Source organism: Engraulis encrasicolus, unplaced genomic scaffold (genome assembly GCF_034702125.1).
Source record: "Engraulis encrasicolus isolate BLACKSEA-1 unplaced genomic scaffold, IST_EnEncr_1.0 scaffold_26_np1212, whole genome shotgun sequence".
Classification (NCBI taxonomy): domain Eukaryota; kingdom Metazoa; phylum Chordata; class Actinopteri; order Clupeiformes; family Engraulidae; genus Engraulis; species Engraulis encrasicolus.
The window spans coordinates 793522-817156 of record NW_026945555.1 but is presented as its reverse complement, the minus strand read 5'-3'; the positions used below and the strand labels follow the sequence as shown (position 1 = coordinate 817156).

The 23635-nt window shown below is 41.1% G+C and overlaps 1 protein-coding gene across 1 annotated transcript in view; it reads right to left on the bottom strand.

The window, feature by feature from the left end:
- Nucleotides 1–3320, bottom strand: part of LOC134442923 (NACHT, LRR and PYD domains-containing protein 3-like) — a 48082-nt gene extending 44762 nt beyond the window's left edge. Inside the window, exons 1-2 of the mRNA XM_063192885.1 lie at nucleotides 3310–3320; nucleotides 724–2505 (exon numbers count right to left, since the gene is read on the bottom strand). Coding sequence (XP_063048955.1) covers nucleotides 724–2505; nucleotides 3310–3320 — 1793 coding nt within the window. The remainder of the gene's footprint in view (nucleotides 1–723; nucleotides 2506–3309) is intronic.
- Nucleotides 3321–23635: the final 20315 nt, after the last annotated feature.

The following is a 23635-nucleotide window of genomic DNA, read 5'->3' as shown; positions in this document are numbered from 1 at the left end:
TTTCTCACTCTTTCAGTTCGAGCTCTTGAGTGTGTGAAAGAAAGCGCGCGTTTACTCCCCGGCCCTTGCATACACGCAGGGCTCTAAATTAACACCAGCCAACTGGCCAAATGTGAAAAGACCAATTTACTACACTTTGACCCATTAGGGAGTGTGTGTTTGGCTATATGAGGGAAAGTCCGTTAGATATTTCAAATGTCCGGTATTCTACAATACAGCCGGCCACTTGTCCGGCCAGTAAGAATTCTAGCGTGAACACTGGATACAACACACAGATGCACACACACACACACACACACACACACACACACACACACACACACACACACACGCAAACACAGACACACACACACACACACAGACACACATAAACTGGGGAAACATGATAATACATCTCAAAACACTGACACTGTTACAACACACACACACACACACACACACACACACACACACACACACACACACACACACACACACACACACACACACACACACACACACACACACACACACACACATAAACTGGGGAAACATGATAATACATCTCAAAACTGTTACAAAACACACGCGCGCGCGCACGCACGCACGCACGCACGCACGCACGCACGCACGCACGCACGCACGCACGCACGCACGCACGCACACACACACACACACACACACACACACACACACACACACACACACACACACACTTCATGATTATAGTGGTGACTGACTTACTGTGCTGATCTGGAGGCCTTGACCACAGGCAGAAGCCCTTGTAGACATTTGTCTGTTCTGCCATATTTACTCAGGTCAAACTCATCCAGCTCCTGTTCTGAGGTCAGCAACACAAACACCACAGCTGACCACTGTACAGGGGAGAGATCGGCTCTCGTTAGACCTCCTGTTGTCTTCAGGTAGCTTTGGATTTCCTCCACTAGGGACTGGTCATTCAGCTCATTGAGGCAGTGGAACAGATTCAGGCATTTCTCTGAAGAGGGATTCTCTCTGATCTTCTTCTTGACATACTGGACAGTTTCATCTGTGCGCTGTGATTGGATGGTTGTCTGTGGCAGCAGAGCACTCAAGAGCTTCTGATTGGACTCCAGTGAGAGGCCCAGGAGGAAGCGGAGGAAAAGGTCCAGGTGTCCATTTTTGCTCTGCAAGGCCAGATCTACTGCTGTCTTGTGTAGCTCATAGACAGACACAGTAAAAGATGGGGACCTGAAAAACTGACCAATCATGGATCGCAGTGTGACTTTTTTTAGAACATTTTCCTTCTGTATGACAAGAGCGAGGTGCACGTATAATGCAGCAAGATGCTCCTGAATGCTGAGATGCACAAAGCAGAACACCTTCCCCTGGTACAGCCCGGCCTCCTCCCTGAAGATCTGAGTACACACGCCAGAGTACACTGATGCCTCTGTGACTTCAATGTCACACTCTCTCAGGTCTTCTTCATAGAAGATCAGATTGCCCTTCTCAAGCTGCTGAAAAGCAAGTTTCCCCAGTTTGAAAATCATCCCTTCGTCTGTCTTTTCTCTGTTTGTGTATCTTTGTTTGACTTCTGTCTGAATCATCAGGAAGTGTGTGTACATTTGAGTCAGAGTCTTGGGAATCTCTCCAGTGTTTCCTTCCCTCAACATTATCTCTAGCACAGTAGCTGCAATCCAGCAGAAGACAGGAATGTGGCACATGATGAAGAGGCTCCTGGATGACTTCAGGTGGCCAATGGTTCTGCTAGCCAGGTCCTCATCACTGACTCTCTTCCTGAAGTACTCCTCCTTCTGGGGGTCATTAAACCCCCGTACCTCAGTAACCTGGTCCATAGGAGGGATCTGATTGGCTGCTGCTGGTCTGGAGGTGATCCACAGGAGAGCAGAGGGCAGAAGATTCCCCTGGATGAGGTTTGTGAGCAAAGCAGACACTGTGGTTGCTTCTGTTACATCACAACACTTTGGGTTGGAGTGGAAATTCAGAGGAATCCGACACTCATCGAGACCATCGAAGATGAACAGCACTTTGCATTTGTCTTCAGTGAAGATGCTGAAATCTTTGATGTCACCAAAGAATCGTTTAATCAGACCCACTAAACTGAGATGTTCCTCCTTCACTAAATTAAGCTCACGGAAAGGAAGAGGAAATATGAAGTGGACATCCTGATTGGCTTTTTCTTCAGCCCAGTCCAAAATGAACTTCTGTACAGAGACTGTTTTCCCAATGCCAGCCACTCCCTTTGTCATCACAGTTCTAATGTCCTTTTCTTGTCCAGGTAAGGGTTTGAAGATGTCATTGCATTTGATTGGTTTGTCATGTGTAGCTGATCTCTTGGATGCTGCCTCAATCTGTCTTACCTCGTGTTCATCATTGACCTCTCCACTGCCCCCCTCTGTGATGTAGACCTCTGTGTAGATCTCATTGAGGAGTGTTGGGTTTCCCTGCTTGAAGATTCCTTCATTCAAACACTGAAATTTCTCCTTCAGAACGTTTTTATGATTCTGCACACAAATTCTTTCACATCTGTAAATCAAACAAATATGATGCACTTTTCACAGTTTAATTTGAATGTATTATGAAGTGCTTTACAACACACACACACACACACACACACACACACACACACACACACACACACACACACACACACACACACACACACACACACACACACACACACACACACACACACACACACACACACACACACACACACACACGCACACCCATATGGAAAAGATATATAAAATTCATACACATTAAATTATGAAAAGAACATGTTCAGAACTTATAAGAACTTACCACTGTCTTAGTGCTAAATCCTTGTAAATCCTTGAAAATTATAAAAATATAAATGCCATGTATGAAAGTGGCCCCTTTAGTGATATCTCATACAAAGTATTATAAATAAAGTACAAATTATGTATGGCATTTAAAGATGTGTGAAATCTATATGTCAAAGTTTTGATATGAAAAATATAAATGCCATGTATGAAAGTGGCCCCTTAAGTGATTTCTCATACGAAGTATTAAGTAAAACTAATATAAATAAAGTACAAATTATGTATGCCATTTACAAATAATGTGTACATTTTGTGTGTGAAATGTATATGCATTTTATATGTATCATATAAGTATTCTATGAAGGACTTTTATATTTTTTAGATGAAATCAAAAGCAACCCATTCAAATGGGTAGCCCTCAGTGGCTCCCCAAGGTAGGACAGTACCATGCGTCATGGAGGAGGATGGGGGAGAGCACCACCACCAGCACCACCACCAACCTGGCAGGACGGGATTCGAACCGGTAATCTTTGGGCGCCCTAACCGCTCACCCATGACTATATCCATGACATGTGTGGTTTATTCCTGAAACTCCTTGAAAGGTTATTGCCCAGGCCAATTTTGCGATTATGAAGACTTTCAAATGAATTTCTTGTATTTTTCAACTTTGTTTTATGTAGTACATCAAATATGGCAAATATTTACTTATTTGCTGGTATTATGAGCATTCGGTGTAAATTTAGTCCTTATAATGTCAAGGTCAAGGTCATGGTCAAAGTCTTTACGGATTTTGTGATCCATCTTGTCATTTGTACAGAATCCAAAGTCTCCTCTTCTGAAAGAGCTACAGCTGTAAATTTGGAGTCTATTCATAAGTTATTGTGCTCAAGGAATTCATTTCTGCGGGTATTTTGCAAATGTGTGTGTGTGTGTGTGTGTGTGTGTGTGTGTGTGTGTGTGTGTGTGTGTGTGTGTGTGTGTGTGTGTGTGTGTGTGTGTGTGTGTGTGTGTGTGTGTGTGTGTGTGTGTGTGTGTGTGTGTGTGTAACTCATCACCAACATCATTCTCCAGAGCACATTCTCTATCATTCAGTTCCATACATTTCATTTAGAAGACACTTTGACCAAATCAACATACAAGCAGGACATTCAAGTAAGTACAGTATACCAGTAATGCAAAATCACACATTCACTATCATTCACTTCCACACATTAACTGTCATCCACCTCACAGTGGTGTCGTCAGACCCGGATTGGGAGTGAGGTTTAAGAGGGAGAGCTTTACTAACATTCCACGCCAACTCTGCTAGTTAGCCTCCGTTACACATACATTCACTGTCATCCATCACAGCAAATTCACTATCCTTCCCCATAGCACATTCACTATCATTCATCTCCACGCATTCACTATCATTCATCACAGCACAATCACTATCCTTCACAATTACTACCCTTCATATTCATCTACAATCAAAAAGCACAAATATAGAGCAAAGTCTTGAAAAATTGGGCATACAGAGAGGATGCATTTGTTGTGTTTTTTTAAAGTTTCTCATTTGCTAATAAATACTTTTGGGTCAGCCCTTTGATTGGGAAGTGGCAGCTTTGTTGACATGTCATGGAAAATGTTCTAGATTTCAAAAATCCCAAAACAATAGGAGACACCATCATGAACATGTCAACTGAAGACATGTACAACTTAGTGCTTATTTCAGTAGATTAAGCTAATTTGCATAGAAAGCTTTTAATTGAAAAATGTCTTTATGCAAGTGAGAAAGTTCTGTGATGATACATAAAAATGAAACATTTTACTGTGTATACCAGTATTTTTTTATTTTTAAGTCAATATTCAATGAAGGTAGGGAACTGGTTTAAATTATATTAGGTGAATTTGTATGAATGAGCCTTTGAACTGTCTTAAAATGCTACATGTCCTTGTAGGTCATATATTCCACCAATAGCCTAATGCCATGGTGCATACTGCTGTGCAAAACAAGAACGCCGTAACTTGAAAATGTTTGAAATTGAAAAACCCTGGCTGACTCGGAAATGAGGTCCGGTGTCCGGAATCCCGGAGGTCCACTTTAATGAGCATGTTATTGGGCACTTGTAGGGCTATTACTACCTGCTTACTAGTGACTATAAACGCTTATTAGAAGAACCTTATTTTAAAGCGTTACCAATATTTTTTCATCATTATATACTTAACACTAGAACTACCAGGATTTTTCTGCCTACCTAGAAGTACCAGAGAGGGGTCATTTGACCCGACGGCTTTTACCTAATACACTAATCACTCATTTTGTTATGGTAATGAGGCTCAATGAACGTGTGAATGTCCTATGTGATCATGACGAATCATATGACTGCAACCCGATAATGGTTGAATTACAGTTTTTCTCGATTGGTTTGGCTCATTTCTTGAAACTGATGACATTCCTATAACCATTGGGTCATTTGGCCAAACATTCTTACACTTCTGCACAACAGTTCAGATAACTAGCAAAATGTCATATACCTCCCAAAACACCTCATTCTTGCATCAGCACTATACCGTCTCACATATAAATAGTCAGTACCATCAAAATGATAGATCCTTCTCAATTGCTTTGGCTCATTTGCATTCATTTAGTCCTTCTGTCAAAATAAACTGGATGGTTCAGCATAACTACATGGATCCTCATCACTTGCTCATATCACCCCAAAAACAGTTTACTCATGTGTCAAAGCTAAATTTCTTCCCCATATATATCATCAGTACCCCCAAAATACATTGTCCCTTTGCCATTGTGTAAGCACTGCCAGTCAAAATGGTTAGGTGTTTTATCTACGTTCAGCTAACAGATTTCGACTATGTATAAAAATGAAAAAGTGAGTGAAACCATTGAAGTTTGACAACACAGATAATTTACCAAGGACATTTATCAGTAACTTTCTTTACTGTAAATTCATATACAGAAAGTAATGCCCATATACAGTGCCCTCCATAATTATTGGCACCCCTGGTTGAGATGTGTTTTTTAGCTTCCAATTATTTTATTTTTTTTCTAAATAATATGGGACCTTAATGGAAAAAAAGAGAAAAATCCAACCTTCAATACAAGTGCATTTATTCAGTGGGGAAAAAATCCCACACAAAGAAATAATTATTTGACATCAAATAATGTGTGTCACAATTATTAGCACCCCTGGTGTTAATATTTTGTACAACCCCCTTTTGCCAACAAAACAGCACTTAATCTTCTCCTATAATGTTTCACAAGATGGGAAAAGACAGAAAGAGGGATCTTCAGCCATTCCTCTTTGCAGAATCTCTCGAAATCATCCAGAGACCTGGGTCCTCTCCTCTGTACTCTCCTCTTCAGCTCACCCCACAGGTTCTCAATGGGGTTGAGGTCAGGGGACTGAGATGGCCATGGGAGGAGCTTGATTTTGTGTCTGGTGAACCATTTCTGTGTAGATTTGGCCATATGTTTAGGGTCATTGTCTTGCTGAAAGACCCAGTGACGACCCATCTTCAGCTTTCGGGCAGAGGGCAATAGATTTTGATTTAAAATGTCCTGGCATTTCAAAGCATTCATGATGCCATGCACCCTAACAAGGTTCCCAGGGCCTTTGGAAGCGAAACAGCCCCACAGCATCACTGACCCACCCCCATACTTCACAGTGGGTATGAGGTGCTTTTCAGCATGCGCATCTTTCGTGGTATGCCAGACCCACTTAGAGTGTTTGTTGCCAAAAAGCTCAATCTTGGTCTCATCTGACCAAAGCACACGGTCCCAGTTGAAGCCCCAATACCGCTTGGCGAACTCCAGACGCTTGCGTTTATGATTGTGAGTGAGGAAAGGTTTTCTCCGTGCATGCCTCCCAAACAGCTTGTTGGCGTGTAGACAGCGCCTGATGGTTGATTTGGAGACTTTGTGACCCCAGGATGCTACCATTTGTTGTAATTCTGTAACAGTGAGCTTTGGAGATCTTTTGATTTCTCTTACCATCCTCCTCACTGTGCGTGGTGGCAAAATAAACTTGGGTCCTCGTCTAGGCTTGTTTACCACTGTTCCAGTTGTTTTGAACTTCTTAATTATTCCTCTCACAGTGGATATGGGCAGCTGCAGTTGAGTGGCAATCTTCTTGTAGCCTCTGCCTGACCTGTGAAGGTCGACGCACATCTGCCTCACTTGTATGCTGTGTTCCTTTGTCTTTCCCATGTTTAAGAGTGGATAAGAGAAATGGCCTCGGTGTCACGTCATATTTATACCCCAGGGAAACAGGAAGTGAAGAATTACTAATTAAATGTTCCTACATACTCTGGTAAACTTTGTAAACTACTGTAGAAATGACAGAAATGCTTCAATTATATTTATTTCCTGGGAATTGTTATGGGTGCCAATAATTGTGGAACAGGTGATTTAATGAAAAATAATTATTTTTTAGTCAGGGATTTTTTTATTTTCTTACAATTCATTTGAGTTGAAGGCTACATTTTCCTACAATTTTCAGTGTGACAGTATTCTTCTGCAATAAACACTGAATTTATTTTAAGGCTTTTAACACATCTCAACCAGGGGTGCCAATAATTATGGAGGGCACTGTATCACAGGTTTCTCATGGGTTTGGCTCATTTCTCAAAACAGAGATAACATTCTCAAAATAACATGGACAAATGCCAAAGCAACTAGCAATTGTTCAAAACAGAATGTCGTTTGAAAAAATGTCATGAAATTACCCAAGTAACAGAGGAAACTGTAGTATACACGGTTGTAAAAATTATTTTCTACTAACTAGTAAAGTTACAATACCATCTGACCTGTTGAACACTGTCATGAATTTACTATGTAATGAAATTCTTAAAATATGATGTCCTTGACGGTTTTGGGAATTGCGTAGACCACTTTGCATATGATGACTTACACAATGAAATAATGCTGACGTGTTTTGGAGAGGGCAACCATTAGACTGAGAATTGTCTAATTCGTTTAGATAAGCAAGGTCAATTTATTTGGAAAATGTGCTGAATGTATGCTGAATGTGTCAACTGAAGGGTATTTGTACATATCCATCTGCAGAGATGTACTAAACATTTGAGACATGTACAAAGCATTTGATATCTGATGAAAGCAATGAAAAATGCCATTCTGTTTTGAGAAATTGCAAGTTGGTTTGGGGATTTGTCCGTGTTGTTTTGAGAATGTCATCTCAGTTTCGAGAAATTAGCCAAATCAATCGAGAAAAAATGTAACGTGTGAATCTCCCATGCCATGTGACCATAACGACTCATGTGAATGCAACCTGGCAATTGTTAGATGGATAAATGCCAGTGCATGTGGACTACTGCTTCATTTCCCACAAGAATTTTGTGGTGAAAGAAGCTCCTCTCCAAGGAACGAAGATGCAGAGATACAGCACTCAACAGGCATTGGAAATGATCCACACACGCACACACACACACTCTGTGTCTCAAGTGACAGCTGTGAGCTGCTAACAGCCACATTTCCACAACAAAAGGAGTGTCCGCAGGGGGTCCAAAGGGTCAAATGACCCTCTTGTGGGGCTTTTAGGTAAAAAGGTCAATTGACCCCTCCGTGGTAGTTCTAGTGTTAAGTGCCAGAATCTGTTGAAAAAGCCTTGAGAGGAAAATTTACCATTTTTACTTGGCTCAGAGCTGTTTTATAGGGGAAAACGTTTTACTGGGTTGTTCAGAAAAAACCTTGACCATGACCTTGACATTGACATTATAAGGACTAAATTTACACCGAATACTCATAATAATACCAGCAAATAAGTTGACATGCCATATTTGATGTATGACATAAAACAGTTGAAAAATGCAAGAAATTGATTTGAGAGTCTTCATAATCGCAAAATTGATCTTGGCAATGACCTTCCAAGGTCAAAGGTCACCCATTATACGCATGGAAGTGTCAGAAAGGAATCATAACACAAATGATTAGTCAAAATTGATACGTGATGTGTATCAACATTCAAAAAATATGAAAACATAAATTTTCCTCATAGGCGATGGCGGACATATTTGGTGGCCATATTGTAAAAAACGTGGCACTATGGTGAGCGAGCACCTCTGTGATTTTTCATGCTTAGGGACTCCCAACTCAGTTCAAGTGAGAAATTCCCCCAATTCTAAAGTAGCAGTTGCCAAAATGTTATGTTTGATTTTACACTAATCTACCAAAAAAAACTACAAAAAAATGTATGTCATATGAAATCTTTCAGAATTCATATAAAACTTTTGTAAGAATTGTGTATGAATTTTGTACATCTTTTCCATATGGGCATGATCATAGACTAATAAGGACCACTGAACAGCGTCTCACCTCTGCTCTAGAGAAGATCCATCTAGCTCTCCTCTCTCTTCCTCCTCTTCTCTGCTACCATCCACCTCTCCTTTTTCTTCCTCTTCTTCTTTGGTTCTGTCCATCTCCCTGGGATTACCGTCAGATCTCTGATATGCAACACTGACAGCGGAAATTTAAATTATTAGACTATTACACACACACACACACACACACACACACACACACACACACACACACACACACACACACACACACACACACACACACACACACACACACACACACACACACACACACACACACACACACACACACACACACACACACACACACATTAATTGCTTTTGCAATAATGGAAATGTTCTGTAGGTTCATTATGTGTCCAGTCCAGCATGGATACATTATGCTATCTCCATCTCCAGATTAATACAGATATGTGTTTTAGACAGCTCACACAGTTGAGAAGTTTATCCACATGTCCAAGGCTCCCAAATACAAGATCAGCTATTCTTGATAACCAATGTGTATGACAGTAACGTAAAGTAAAGTAAACTGCAGGTGCAGCACAAAAGGGCTGGACATCTGTAAAAATAACTATCCACACACTTGTTCCCATGCTTTCCTCATGAAGAAAAAATAGCTTGAAAATATTGAATGGGAATGAAACAAGAAGGGTGCCTTTCCTTGATGTGTGTCTTACTTCTGATCAGAGGAGTGTCCTGCTCCAAACCGTAGTGGTTGAACCATGGACTGGTCACTCTTCATGGACACACAGCTGGGTACAGGGCAGTCTGGCTTGTTCAACTGAAGTGGACTGGAACAATGTTAACATAAAATCAGATTTACAATTGATCACATAGACCACAGCTGTAGTATTGAAATTTTAAAATCATAATTAAACTGATGACAGGTTTCTGTGAGAGGGGGTCCTACTTCTGATCAGAGGAGTGTGCTCCTCCAAACCGTAGTGGTTGAACCATGGACTGGTCACTCTTCATGGACACACAGCTCGGTACAGGGGAGTCTGGCCTCTTCACATCAAGTGGACTGGTAGAACATAACAAATTAAACAACCAACCAACCAAAATGATGGCAGGTTTGCAATACACACTGTCAACATGTTACTATACTGAAGTTCAGTAACTGAACTAGGGATGGCAAATTAAACAATCAATGATTTAATTACAATTCACTTCAAAATCCGAACGCCTTGGACCTCATCAACATCTACAAAAACACTCAGTGCACCTTAACCCTATCCAGACCGGGCTTTTTTGGCATTCCTGGGACCGGGGGGGGCTCTTTTGACCCCCCCCCCTCATAACTTGGGAACCGAATGGCGTATGACCACCAAACTTGGAGGGGATGATCTTCAGCCAAAGATCTATGAATGACATCAGTTTGGTGTCATTATTGGATATTATGACATTATGACGTCATTTCCTGATTTTATTGCCCAAAATGTCACCTTAATGTATTTTCCATCTAACTTGGGTAATGCACATCAATTTCCGTTATTATGTGCTTCAGACCACTTCAAATGTTCACAAGGGTGTCTGATGCTAATGAAAATGTAAAAAAAATGTGAAAAGTGATGATGATGAGACTTAGATCAGTGGTTTTTGGTCAGGCGTACCTGTCAGAAAACTGATAAACCTAATCTTTTGGTATCACACTGTTGCCAACTTCATTTTAGGAAAAGTCACAAAGTTTCGTAGTCATAGCTTTAGTCATTCAGGAGTTATACGACATCAAAGTTGGTGCGAGCACTTTTAGCCCCCCCCCCCCCCCTGGAAGGGGTTAACTCACTGGCACCGCTGAAAATTACATTACATTTAACTGACACTTTTAACCAAAGCGACTTACATTCGAGAAAGTACAGCGTGTAGGGTCAATACAGAGTACAGCACTATAATAGTAAGCTATCAATCCGTAGTATACAGTGCCTCCCAAAAGTCTACACACCCCTGTTCAAATTCCAGGTTTTTGTGATGTAAAAAAATGACAGAAAGACAAATAAATTCACAACTTTTCCCACTTAAATCTAAACTATTATCCTGCACAATGCAGTTGAAAAACAAACCCAAAGCTTTAAAGGGAAAGAATAGAAAATAAAAAACTTAAATTAACATGGTTGCATAATATGCACACCCTTGAACTAATACCTTGTTGCATCACCTTTCCTTCTATTACAGTACTCAGTCTTTTTGTGTAACACTCTTTCAGCATAGCAAACGTTGATGTGACAATTTTTTTCCACCTATCTTTGCAAAAGCACTCCAAATCTGACAGATTGCGAATGCATCTCATCTGCACAGTCCTTCTCAGATCGCCCAACAGATGTTCCATGTCATACAGGTCTGAACTCTGTCTGGTCCATTCCAAAACCTCAATCTTATTGTAATGAAGCCATTTTCTTTTATTTTTGGCATGTGTCTGAGGTAATTGTCGTTCTGAATGATTAAGTTCATCTGCATCATCACCTTTCTAACAGGGGGCAGAAGGTTTTGTGCCACTACAATGGCCCCTGTGGAACTGTTCATAATTCCTGCCTCCCTGACTTAAGCCCCAGTTACAGCAGAAGAACAACAGTCACATAGCATGATGCTGCCACCACCATGCTTCACTTTACGCATGGCGTTACCTTGGCAATGTAGTGTTGTTTTTGTGCCAAACATACCTCTTGGAATTATGTCCAAAATGTTCGACCTCGGTTTCACCTGACCATAACATATCTTCTCACATGCATTTGGGAGATTACAGAAGTATTTTTTGCTAGATTTTACTCCACCAAGAGATTGAACTTTGTCATAATTCCAAATGGTATATTTGGCACAAAACATCACACCAATAACACCATACATAACATGAAGTATGGTGGCGGCAGCATTGTTCTTTTGTGCTGTTTTTCTTCAGTTGGAACTGGGGCCTTCATTATGGAGGAGAGAATTATGAAAATTTCCACAGGGGCCGTGGTAGTGGCACAAAACCTTCGGCCCCCTGGTAGAAAGGTGAAGATGCAGAGGAACTAGTCTTTCAGAACGTCAATTTCTCCAAGCACACGCCTAAGTCTACAAAAAGAATGACTTCACCAGAACAATATTGAGGTTTTGGAATGGCCCAGACAAGCCAAAGGTGCTGCAACTAAGTATTAATTTAAGGGTGTGTATATTTATGCAACCATGTTAATTGAAGTTTTTTATTTTCTATTGTTTCCCTTTAAAGCTTTATGCTTGTTTCTCAATTGAAGGTGGGAAAAGCTGTGAATTTATTTGTCTTTCTGTCATTTTTTTACATCACAAAAACCTGACATTTGAAGAGGGGTGTGTATACTTTTTGAAGGCACTGTACAGTTGTGCTCATATGTTTACATACCCCAGCAGAATAAACGCTTTCTCTGCGATTTCTCACAAAATATGAAGGATTACACAAAACCTTTTTTTTCACTCATGGCTAGTGACTGGCTTAAGATATTTATTAGCAATATTCTGTGTTTACTCTTTCAAAAGCATGATCACAACCCAAACTACCCAAATGACCCTGTTCAAAAGTTTACATACCCTAGTTTCTGATGCTGAATATGGCCCTGTTTAACATCAGGGACCGCTCTAAATTGTTTGTGGTAGTTGTGGATAAGGCTCTTAATATTCTCAGATGACAAAACAGCACATTCTTCCTGGCAGAATGGTTGTTTCCTATAATATCTTTGGGTGTCTTGCTGGAACCTCACATTTGAGGTTTCCCCTGAGTGGCTCAATGATGTTGAGATCAGGAGAGTGAGATGGTCGCTCAAAAACCTTCATTTTATTCTTTCTGAAGCTAATGACGGGTTGATTTGGCTTTCTGTGTCGAAATATTGTCATGTTGGCACCGTTGGAATTTCAATTCAGAAATGCAATATGAGGAGTTTGGTTGGAATCAAGCCAATGGGCAAGGGAATCATTGAATTGCAATGATCATTGCAAGGGAAATTGTTCAGGAGGCATAGGACAACCAAAAAATAACTTCAGGTGAAATATAGGACAACATGAAAAAATGTTGGCACTTGAGGAAAGATGGGCTGTTGGGGGTTGCCAGGAGAAAGCCATTACCACAAAAAGCAAACATGTTATTTTGCATATGATACACCAAATAGCACAGTGAGAAGCATCAAAATGCCTGTGACAAAGTCATTTGGAAAAATGAGACCAATATGGAACTTTTTTAGGCCACTATTAACAGTACCATTTGGAGAACAGTCAATGGAGCCTATGATGAAAGTTACACCATACCCTTCTGTGAAACATGGTCATGGACCACTGATTTCATGGGGACATTTGAGTTACAAATGCATTATACTTTTGATCCATACTCGCAGAATGATGAATACTGGAGGAAACTTGACACACATCAGCCTTGAAACTGCACATGGTCCATTGTTTGGACATGCCAACATGACAATATTTCAACACAGAAAGCCAAATCAACCCGTCACTAGCTTCAGAAAGAATAAAATGAAGTTTTTGAGCGACCGTCTCAAATGTGAGGTTCCAGCAAGACACCCAAAAATATTATAGGAAACAACCATTCTGCCAGGAAGAATGTGCTGTTCTGTCATCTGAGAACATTAAGAGCCTTATCCACAACTACCACAAACAATTTAGAGCGGTCCCTGATGTTAAACAGGGCCATATTCAGCATTAGCAACTAGGGTATGTAAACTTTTGAACAGGGTCATTTGGGTAGTTTGGGTTGTGATCATGCTTTTGAAAGAGTAAACACAGAATATTGCTAATAAATATCTTAAGCTAGTCACTAGCAATGAGTGAAAAAAAAGGTTTTGTGTAATCCTTCATATTTTGTGAGAAATCGCGAAGAAAGCGTTTATTCTGCTGGGGTATGTAAACATATGAGCACAACTGTATATATATATAGTAAATAAGTCAATGAAACAATCAATACTCAATATCACTGTACACACATGACAACAAACACATTATCACACTATCACACACAGACACAGACACACAGACACACAGACACACAGACACACACGCACACACACACACACACACACACACACACACACACACACACACACACACACACACACACACACACACACACACACACACACACACACACAGCGATTTGCTTTGATGTGGGTTTTACTTCTCAACTGCTCCTGCTGCAAATTTCATTGGTATATTTAAACTGATGGCAGGTTAATTTGAAAGGGGGGTCTTACTTCTGTTCAGAGGAGTGTCCTGCTCCAAACTTTATTGGTCGATGCATGGACTGGTCACTCTTCATGGACACACAGCTGGGGACAGGGGAGTCTGGCCTCTTCACGTCAAGTGGACTGGAAGGAGATACTCATAAATGAACACACACAGACACACTCACACAGCTGGGGACAGGCGAGTCTGGCCTCTTCACGTCAAGTGGGCTGGAAGAATATAAACATATACAAAGTATATTAACATAAGTATGCTTGTAATAAGAAACACATGGGTCATTTCACGTGAAATCAGACACTTTGGGACCCAACCAACCCCGATTTCAATCATACTTGCTGTGCATGTTTAGTAGCAAGGTAGCACCCCAGAACTGCATTTGTGTGAATCTAACACCAATATTAAGGGAGAAACAGACTAGGAAAGGTTTACATATGAGGCTAGGACACTATACACACACACACACACACACACACACACACACACACACACACACACACACACACACACACACACACACACACACACACACACACACACACACAGGAGTGTCCTGCTCCAAAGGTTATTGGTCGATCCATGGACCAGTCACTCTTCATGGACACACAGCTGGGGACAGGGGAGTCTGGCCTCTTCACGTCAAGTGGACTGGAAGAAGATACTCATAAATGAACACACACATACCCACTCAAAACACACACACACACACACACACACACACACACACACACACACACACACACACACACACACACACACACACACACACACACACACACACACACACACACACACACCTCTCTGTCTAACTCTGAAACGGAACTTCCTGCATCTTCATGGACCATCTCCATCCTTAAAATATTCCGATAGACATGCTGTCATGTGATATTACTATGGTATTACCATATTATTACTAGGTGATCTGTACGATGCCATATTTTTGAGTCCCATTATCTTTGAAATGAGTTAAGAGCCAAACACCAGCAATTCAGGTGTTGTTCATGACATTGCAGGCTACGTTAAGACAATTTTAAAATATACGTTTTTTTATATTCAATTTAAAATTTTTCAATGCATCATAATTCATATTCTGAGGGTTGCTGTATTCCATGCTGTTTTTGCAATTTGTAGAGCCACAAAAGAGCTTTCAAATAACACCACAGACACATTTTTGTGACTTACACTGACTGACATAATCAAAGCTGAATGCATAGTGTCCTACCCTCATTTGTTTCTCTGTCTGTTTCTCCCTTAATATTTGTGTCAGATTCACACAAATGCAGTTCTGGGGTATTACCTTGCTACTAAACAGGCACAGTAAGTATGATTGAAAACGGTGTCGTCGGGTCCCAAAGTGTCTGATTTCAGGTGAAATGACCCCCCCACACACACACAGACACACACACGCACACGCACACGCACACGCACACGCACACACACTGTGCTTTGCTTACTTTTGATAAGAGGAGTCTACTGCTCCAAACCTCAGTGGTAGAATCATGGACTGGTCACTCTTCATGGACACACAGCTGGGGACAGGGGAGTCTGGCCTCTTCACATCAAGTGGACTGGAAGAATATAAACATAACTATAGTAAAGTAGCACAAAGTACATTAACATACAGTATGCTTGTAATAAGACACACACGGGTCATTTCACGTGAAATCAGACACTTTGGGACCCGACCGAAGCCGAATTCAATCATACTTGCTGTGCCTGTTTAGTAGCACGGTCAGGGGAGCCGCTAGAAATTTGGGCCCTTTGAAAGATTCTAATTTAGGGCCTACCCCCTTTTATTTTTATTTTTTTTTAAATTGGGGGAGGAGGAGCATGAAGGGCATGAATCCAACACAGATTCAGTTTGAATTGTTAAGAATCTTCTGGAGTGGCAAAATAATCTTTGAGAAACACATAAAGCATATGGTCGAATAAGCTGAGGCTTTTGTTTTTCCATATTTAAACAAGACAAATTTCACGATATCATTTTCATTAACACATAATTAAAATAGCGCAGATAGCTACTCAACATTTCGTTACGCCTATGTGGTTAGCCGCCTGGGTCCGCGACGCAGGGTTACACTCTTAGGTAATTTATCCAAAATGCTATAATGACGGCAATATCTAACCTGCAGCTGACTCGTCAGATTGATTGAGGAGTTTGAAATAGTGGTGCGCTGTCTATCAGCACCACGCTGACATTAGTCTAATTTTGTGCCAAGGGTAAAACTCTTTTAGGCTAGTGATTTTATAAGAACAAGACAATCTCTTGCCCTTGCCATTAGGCTACTCTGTGTTGTTGCATTGTTGTGAGAGATTTGTAACACGCACCGTTTGTCAAAGGCACCGCTCTCCTGCGGAAAGATAATTCATATGGCAGCATCCAAAACTTAGGCGGTTGTTCGTGAAATCTGCGTTCATTTCCCGCACTTGAGTTTCAACTGATGCTGTTGGGTGACCAGAGAGAACCAAAACTTTGATGAGTGTCAAAACCGAACACAAATAAAAGCAGGGAAATGAGTCGCGCATGACTAATTGTCTGTCTGAGTGAAGACGGTGGCCAAAAGGGTGGTTAGGCTACTTTCACTTTTGCCGTTTGTTCGCTGTGACAATAAAGGTGGAGTTTTTAAATAGGAAATATGCAAACATGCGCTCTAGGAGGCTAATCCAAGGATTCTGCTCGTTAGTCTACTATTTAATAGTGTTTGAAAGCGCGATGTCATTGAGTGAGCATACCTTCTTTCTTGGAGAAAAATTGAGTGTCTGTTGCCTGCCTCTTCTGGCCCTCTCCTCTTTCTCCCGTCTTTCCTTAAAGGGGTATGCCACTATTTTGTGGCTTAATACAGTTAAAATCGTTGGCTGGGGTTTATAAAGGTGGTAAAGTGGCATACCCCTTTAAGTTTTTGCCAACCTGACTTCATTACTCTGTCACTACCAGCTGACCATGTTGTGGTTAAGACCTCAGCCGCTCTGTAAAGCCTACTGCAGCCAGCATTTTGGATGCTGTTCGATTCAACGATTGCACGTTGCCAGATTGGACCGCACCATTTCGCAAGAGCTCAGGGAGAAGGGTGGGCCTAAATGACAATAAAGAACTAACGAAAAAGTTATGTAAATCGACAGTTGTGTGTTTAATATGTTTATTTGCAATTAGGCCTACCATTATTTTGTAATTAGACATTTTTAAAAAGGCAAGAATATTAATATTTTATTATTAATTGACATCCGCAGGCCGTGCTACGTTGGGTTGGGCCGTTAGAATCAGTACCACCTTTCCGCCTCTGGCGGCGCCCCTGAGCACGGTAGCACCCCAGAACTGCATTGGTTTCAATCTGACATGAATATTAAGGGAGAAACAGACAAGGAAAGGTTTACATATGAGGGTTGGACACTATACATTCAGCCTTGATTATATATCAGTGTTAGTCACAAAAAGATGTCTGTGGTGTTGTTTGAAAGCTCTTGTCTGGCTGTACAAATTACATAAACACCATGGAATACAACAACCTTCAGAATATGAATTATGATACATTGAAAATTATATATTTTTAAATGGCCGGTTTCTTGTCTAATCATAGCCCGGAAGGTCATAAATAACACCTGAAAATGGGGTGTTTGGTTCTTTATTCATTTCAGAGATAATGGGACATAAAGGTTGAAATAAGTTGTAATGAAGTAGTAATGGAGTAGTGTCAGGGTCAGGACTGGACTGGCCATCTAGCATACAGGGCATTTTCCCGGTGGGCCCTGCACCCTCGTCAGTCTCAATTCCAAGTACTCAAAAACTACACAGCTTCTGTCCATTATCAATGGACATAGCGGAAGCTAGACCATTTTCAGTATTCAGAGAAGGCAGGGTTGAAAAAATAAGTTCAGTAAAGGATTTTTTTTAATGTTCAAGCATCAAAGGGTATGTTGTAGCTGTATATGATGTCAACTACAGTAGATCACGAAAGTGAATACACCCCTCACAGTTTTTGCAGATTTGTGAGTAAATCTTTTCATAGGAAAGCATTACAGAAATTTCACTTTGACACAATGATTAGTGACCTTTTAACAACATATTTAACCGCTTAAATTTCTTGTTCACTCAGAAAAAAACAAAATACAGCCATTAATATTTGAAAAGTGAGTATACCCCAGATGAAAATCCGGTAGAGAAGGGGCTGTGTTTGCTCGAATCGTCTCAAAAGAAAGCGAAATGAAAAGTGATTAAAAGGGAGGTCATCAGTGTACGTTTCAACCTTTCTTTTCATTGAACTTTTACATTTTGAGTCTGCATCTGGCTTAAATAGATTGGTGTGAGATTTGAATGCAATCATATGGAGAATATCATGATCTGCTTCAGTAGTCACAGTGCATGTTGACATGCATGTTTCTTTTAGGTGTATTTCAGATAACCAATGTTGACAGCATCCATGCATCCCCAAACCATGTCAGTCCCACTACCATGCTTGGCTTTTGATAGGGTATAGTACACCTTGTTTTGTAAAACTCACTTGTTTACCACCACACATGCTTGACACAATCTAAAGTATATTTGTTTATCTTGGTCTCTTCAGATCACACAACATGGTTCCAGTGATCCATATCCTTAGTCTGTTCATCTCTCTTGAGACCAAGATAAACAAATTTGCTTTAGATGGTGTCAAGCATGTGTGGTGGTAAACAAGTGAGTTTTTTTTTTTTTTTAAAGTGTATCCTCTCAATAGCCAAGCATGGTAGTGGGACTGACATGGTTTGGTTTTGGTTTTCATTTGGTTTCATTTCGAGACAATTCGAACCAACACAGCCGCTTCTCTAACGGATTTTAATCTGGGGGCTACTCACTTTTGTGAGTCCATGTTCAAACATTAACGGCTATATTTTGTTTTTTCTGAGTGAAAAAGAAATTTAACCGGTTAAATAAGTTGTTAAAAGGTCACTAATCATTGTGTCAAAGTGAAATTTTTGTAATACTTTCCTATGAAAAGATATACTCAAAAATCTGCAAAAACTGAGAGGGGTGTATTCACTTTCGTGATATACTGTAGTGGCTAGCATGTGTTGAACAATGTATGTCGAACACTGGAGAGGTGAAACTGAACCTGCATCCTCATGGACCATTTCCATCCTTCACATATTCCGATAGACATGTTGTCATGTGATATTACTATAGGGCAGTGTTTCTCAACCTTTTTTTAGGCGAGGCACCCTTTCAATTCATGAAAAATTTCAAGGCACCCCAAACCAACAAGCCGTAACATGGCATCCGATACCACACAAGCTTAGAAAAGTAACATATTTGGGGACGTCACACGACCTACGTTCGAAGTTGCAGCTGACTGGGGCGACCTGTTTATTGTGTGTAAATGGCAGATGAAAGATTCCACTGACTAACATTAACTTATCAATTTAGACAAATATGTATTATATTACACAATTTATTTATCAGCCACGTTCCCGCGGCACCCCTAAGGGGGGCCCACGGCACCCCAGGGTGCCCCGGCACCCCTGTTGAGAAACACTGCTATAGTATTACCATATCTTTGCTAGGTGATTTGTATGATGCCATATTTTTGAGTCCCATTGTCTTTGAAATGAATAAAGAGCCAAACATTAGCATTTCAGGCGTTATTCATGACATTGCAGGCTATGTTTAGACAAGGAACTGGCCATTTTAAAATATACTTTTTTTGATATTCAATTTTAAAATTCATATTCTGAGGGTTGTTGCATTCCATGCTGTTTGTGTAATTTGTAGAGCCAGAAAATAGCTTTCAAACAACACCACAGACACATTGTTGTGACTTACACAGGGCTGGACTGGTATCTGAAAAGGGCCCGGGAACTTTTTGACGCCTGAGGGCCCGACACCGATGCCTATCTGTATTTATGACATCGTATATAATATAGCCTATTAACTCATTGGCTGCCTTAGGCGGCGAATGACGTAATTTCGAATAGTGACGCCCCCTGCCTTTGACGGCATTCGCCGATAATTGCGTTTTTTTTACAGCCACGCCTTGAGGACGGTCTGACCTATGTTGTGTATACATTTCATGATGCGTACAAATGATCATCGAACAGGAAAATGCACGGGACTAGTGGTGATGTGTCACCTCAGTTGGGAATGCTCGGCTATAGAATCATGTTTTTTGATTTCTCCAGCGCTTTCAACACTATTCAACCACTGCTGCTGAGAGATAAACTGGTGCAGATGGGAGTGGAGCCTGGCCTGGTGACCTGGATCACTGACTACCTCACGGAACGACCCCAGTTTGTAAGGATGGGTGACATCACATCTGAGACAGTGGTGAGCAGCACAGGAGCGCCACAAGGAACGGTGCTTTCCCCCGTACTGTTCACTCTGTATACGACAGACTTCAGCTACAACTCTGCAACATGCCACATGCAGAAGTTCTCAGACGACACTGCAATTGTGGGGTGTATCAGAGATGGTCAGGAGGAGGAGTACAGGGGACTGGTTGACGACTTTGTGGGATGGTGTCAAAACAATCAGCTGCACCTGAACACCACCAAAACCAAGGAAATGGTGGTTGATTTCAGGCGCTCCATCCCGCACTTGGTGCCTGTCTCTATTGGGGGAGAGAAAGTGGAGACTGTCAGCACTTACAAGTACCTAGGAGTGCACCTCGACAATAAACTGGACTGGTCCACAAACTCAGATGCACTCTACAGGAAAGGCCAAAGCAGGCTCTATTTCCTCAGAAGGCTGAGGTCCTTCAATGTCTGCAGCCGACTTCTGCTTATGTTCTACCAGTCTGTCATGGCCAGCGTGCTCTTCTTTGCTGCGACGTGCTGGGGAGGAAGCATCAGGAAGAGAGATGCTGGACGCCTTGACAGACTGGTGAGGAAGGCGGGATCAGTGGTGGGCATGGAACTGGAGACACTCACCTCAATAACCGAGAGCAGAACACTGAGCAGACTAGACTCTATTATGGACAATCAGCACCACCCCCTTAACGCCACCTTCACTAACCAACTGAGTCTGTTCAGCCACAGACTCCGTGCTTTCACCTGCAGGACTGACAGACTAAGGAAGTCCTTTGTCCCATGGGCAATTCAGCTGTTTAACAACACACAGAAGGACACTAAGAAGAACATCATCATAGGGGACTGGACTGCCTGAGATGCCAGAGCTGGCCCAGCCCGGGAAACCTCTTGGTGTGTGTGTGTGTGTGTGTGTGTGTGTGTGTGTGTGTGTGTGTGTGTGTGCTGTCCAATAACTGCACTAAGGAACTTTTGACCCTTGACCTCTGGACATACTTGTGTTTCCTGCCTACCACAAGCAAAGACTGTGATCTGTCGGAGCTGGCCCAGTTACTGGGGAACCTCTTTGTGTGTGTGTGTGTGTGTGTGTGTGTGTGTGTGTGTGTGTGTGTGTGTGTGTGTGGTGTGGTGTGTGTGTGTGTGTGTGTGTGTGTGTGTGTGTGTGTGTGTGTGTGTGTGTGTGCTTGCCTAATACACTTACCTGTACTTTACTGTGACATTGTAAGAATGTTCAACCCCTATCATACTCTGTACACTGCCTACTTCTACATACTATACTATATCATATATGTATCCATCAACACTTGTTGTCTACCTTAACTGACAGAGTATGTTTTTCTGCATTGGTCTATCCCAACTCACAGAATGTCTTTTTGCACAATTACCTTTTATACATTTATTATCTCTATTATTTTATTTTATTTTCCCCACCCTGATGACTATTCCTGTGTTTATTTTTTGTCTTGAAATGTCCATGTGGGCTTTTGTGTATTTGTGTATTTATGTAAGCTACTGGATACCTGAATTTCCCCCTGGGGATCAATAAAGTTACTCTACTCTACTCTATAAAGTTCGCTACGCTAGTTAGCTAGCACAAAATCGCTAACAACTTACAACTAAGCCTAAATAAAGGAGCCTTGGTAAGTCAACTATTTTTACTCATTCTACAGTTACTCTTTATGGATCTGTATAGTATGATCAGCTTACTGTATCATCAAAAAAGACAGGGGGGTTGCAGATACTTGGAACAGAGTAGCCTTTGTGTCTGGACAGATGCATTCAGCTCACATGAGAAAGCATTACACTTAGCAATAGCCTCAGACCAGCTAGCCTTCACAACTCCAATCGACTTGTGAAATGTTATAATGTGATATGTGATCAGTACTTTATCAAAAGAAAATTCATTGAACAATATACAGGTCCTTTTCAAATAATTAGCATATTGTGTTAAAGTTCCCCATAAGTTTCCCCATAATTGATAAAAATCAATTCTAAGTTGCCAGACAGAACTTTCCATTGACTTTGAATGGGGTTTCATGTCTGGCAAATTAGAATTGATTTTTCTTAAAAATACAAAAACTTGGTATGGAAATCTATGGAGTATAATGTAGAGGGAAGTGTGGGTCACCAGATCAAAGAACAAAAAACAGCTGACAGCTAAGCATCAATGATATCTGGGCTTTCATAACCCTCATGCAATGCCACTGCCATTGACTTCAATGTTAAACACAGTCAGGTCAGTAGTCTAACCCATGACTGCGGTTTTGAGTAATGAACAAGGCTGATACTTTTTAAAGCCTCAGGAAGCTTTTACCAGTGTTTAGAGTTAATTGGTTTATTCAGATGATTAGGTTAATAGCTTGTTTAGACAACCTTTTCATGATATGCTAATTTGTTGAGATGAAAATTTTGGGTTTTCATGAGCTGTATGCCAAAATCATCAATATTAAAACAAAACAAGACCTGAAATATTTCAGTTGGTGTGCAATGAATGTAAAACATATGAAAGTTTATTTTTTTATCATTACATTATAGGGAAAAAATGAACTTTAACACAATATGCTAATTATTTGAGAAGGACCTGTATGACAAGATCACTATAGCAAAAACATGATGACAGTAATCATCAATCTGCAAATTGTCTGCTCTGCCAAAGAAGCTGCAGTAAGCTAAGCTAAGCTGGGCTGCCTTTCACACACACACACACACACACACACACACACACACACACACACACACACACACACACACACACACACACACACACACACACACACACACACACACACACACACACACACACGGTACTACTGGAGGAAATAAACCAACTGTGATTCGTTCTCCAACGAGGGGAGGGCACAATCAGAGGGAGGACGATGAGACAGTATTTCTGTGAGTTCACGGAGTTACAGGCACCTGCTGTCATGATCCATTGTGCGCGCCAGCAACTAAACCAAAACACAATTGTTTTCGAGCCCACCCCCGTTATATTGCAGTACATATTAGGTTGAAAAGATCATACAAACGATCTTTTGTTCAGGCTACAGATGACAGAAGACTCTGTAATAGCA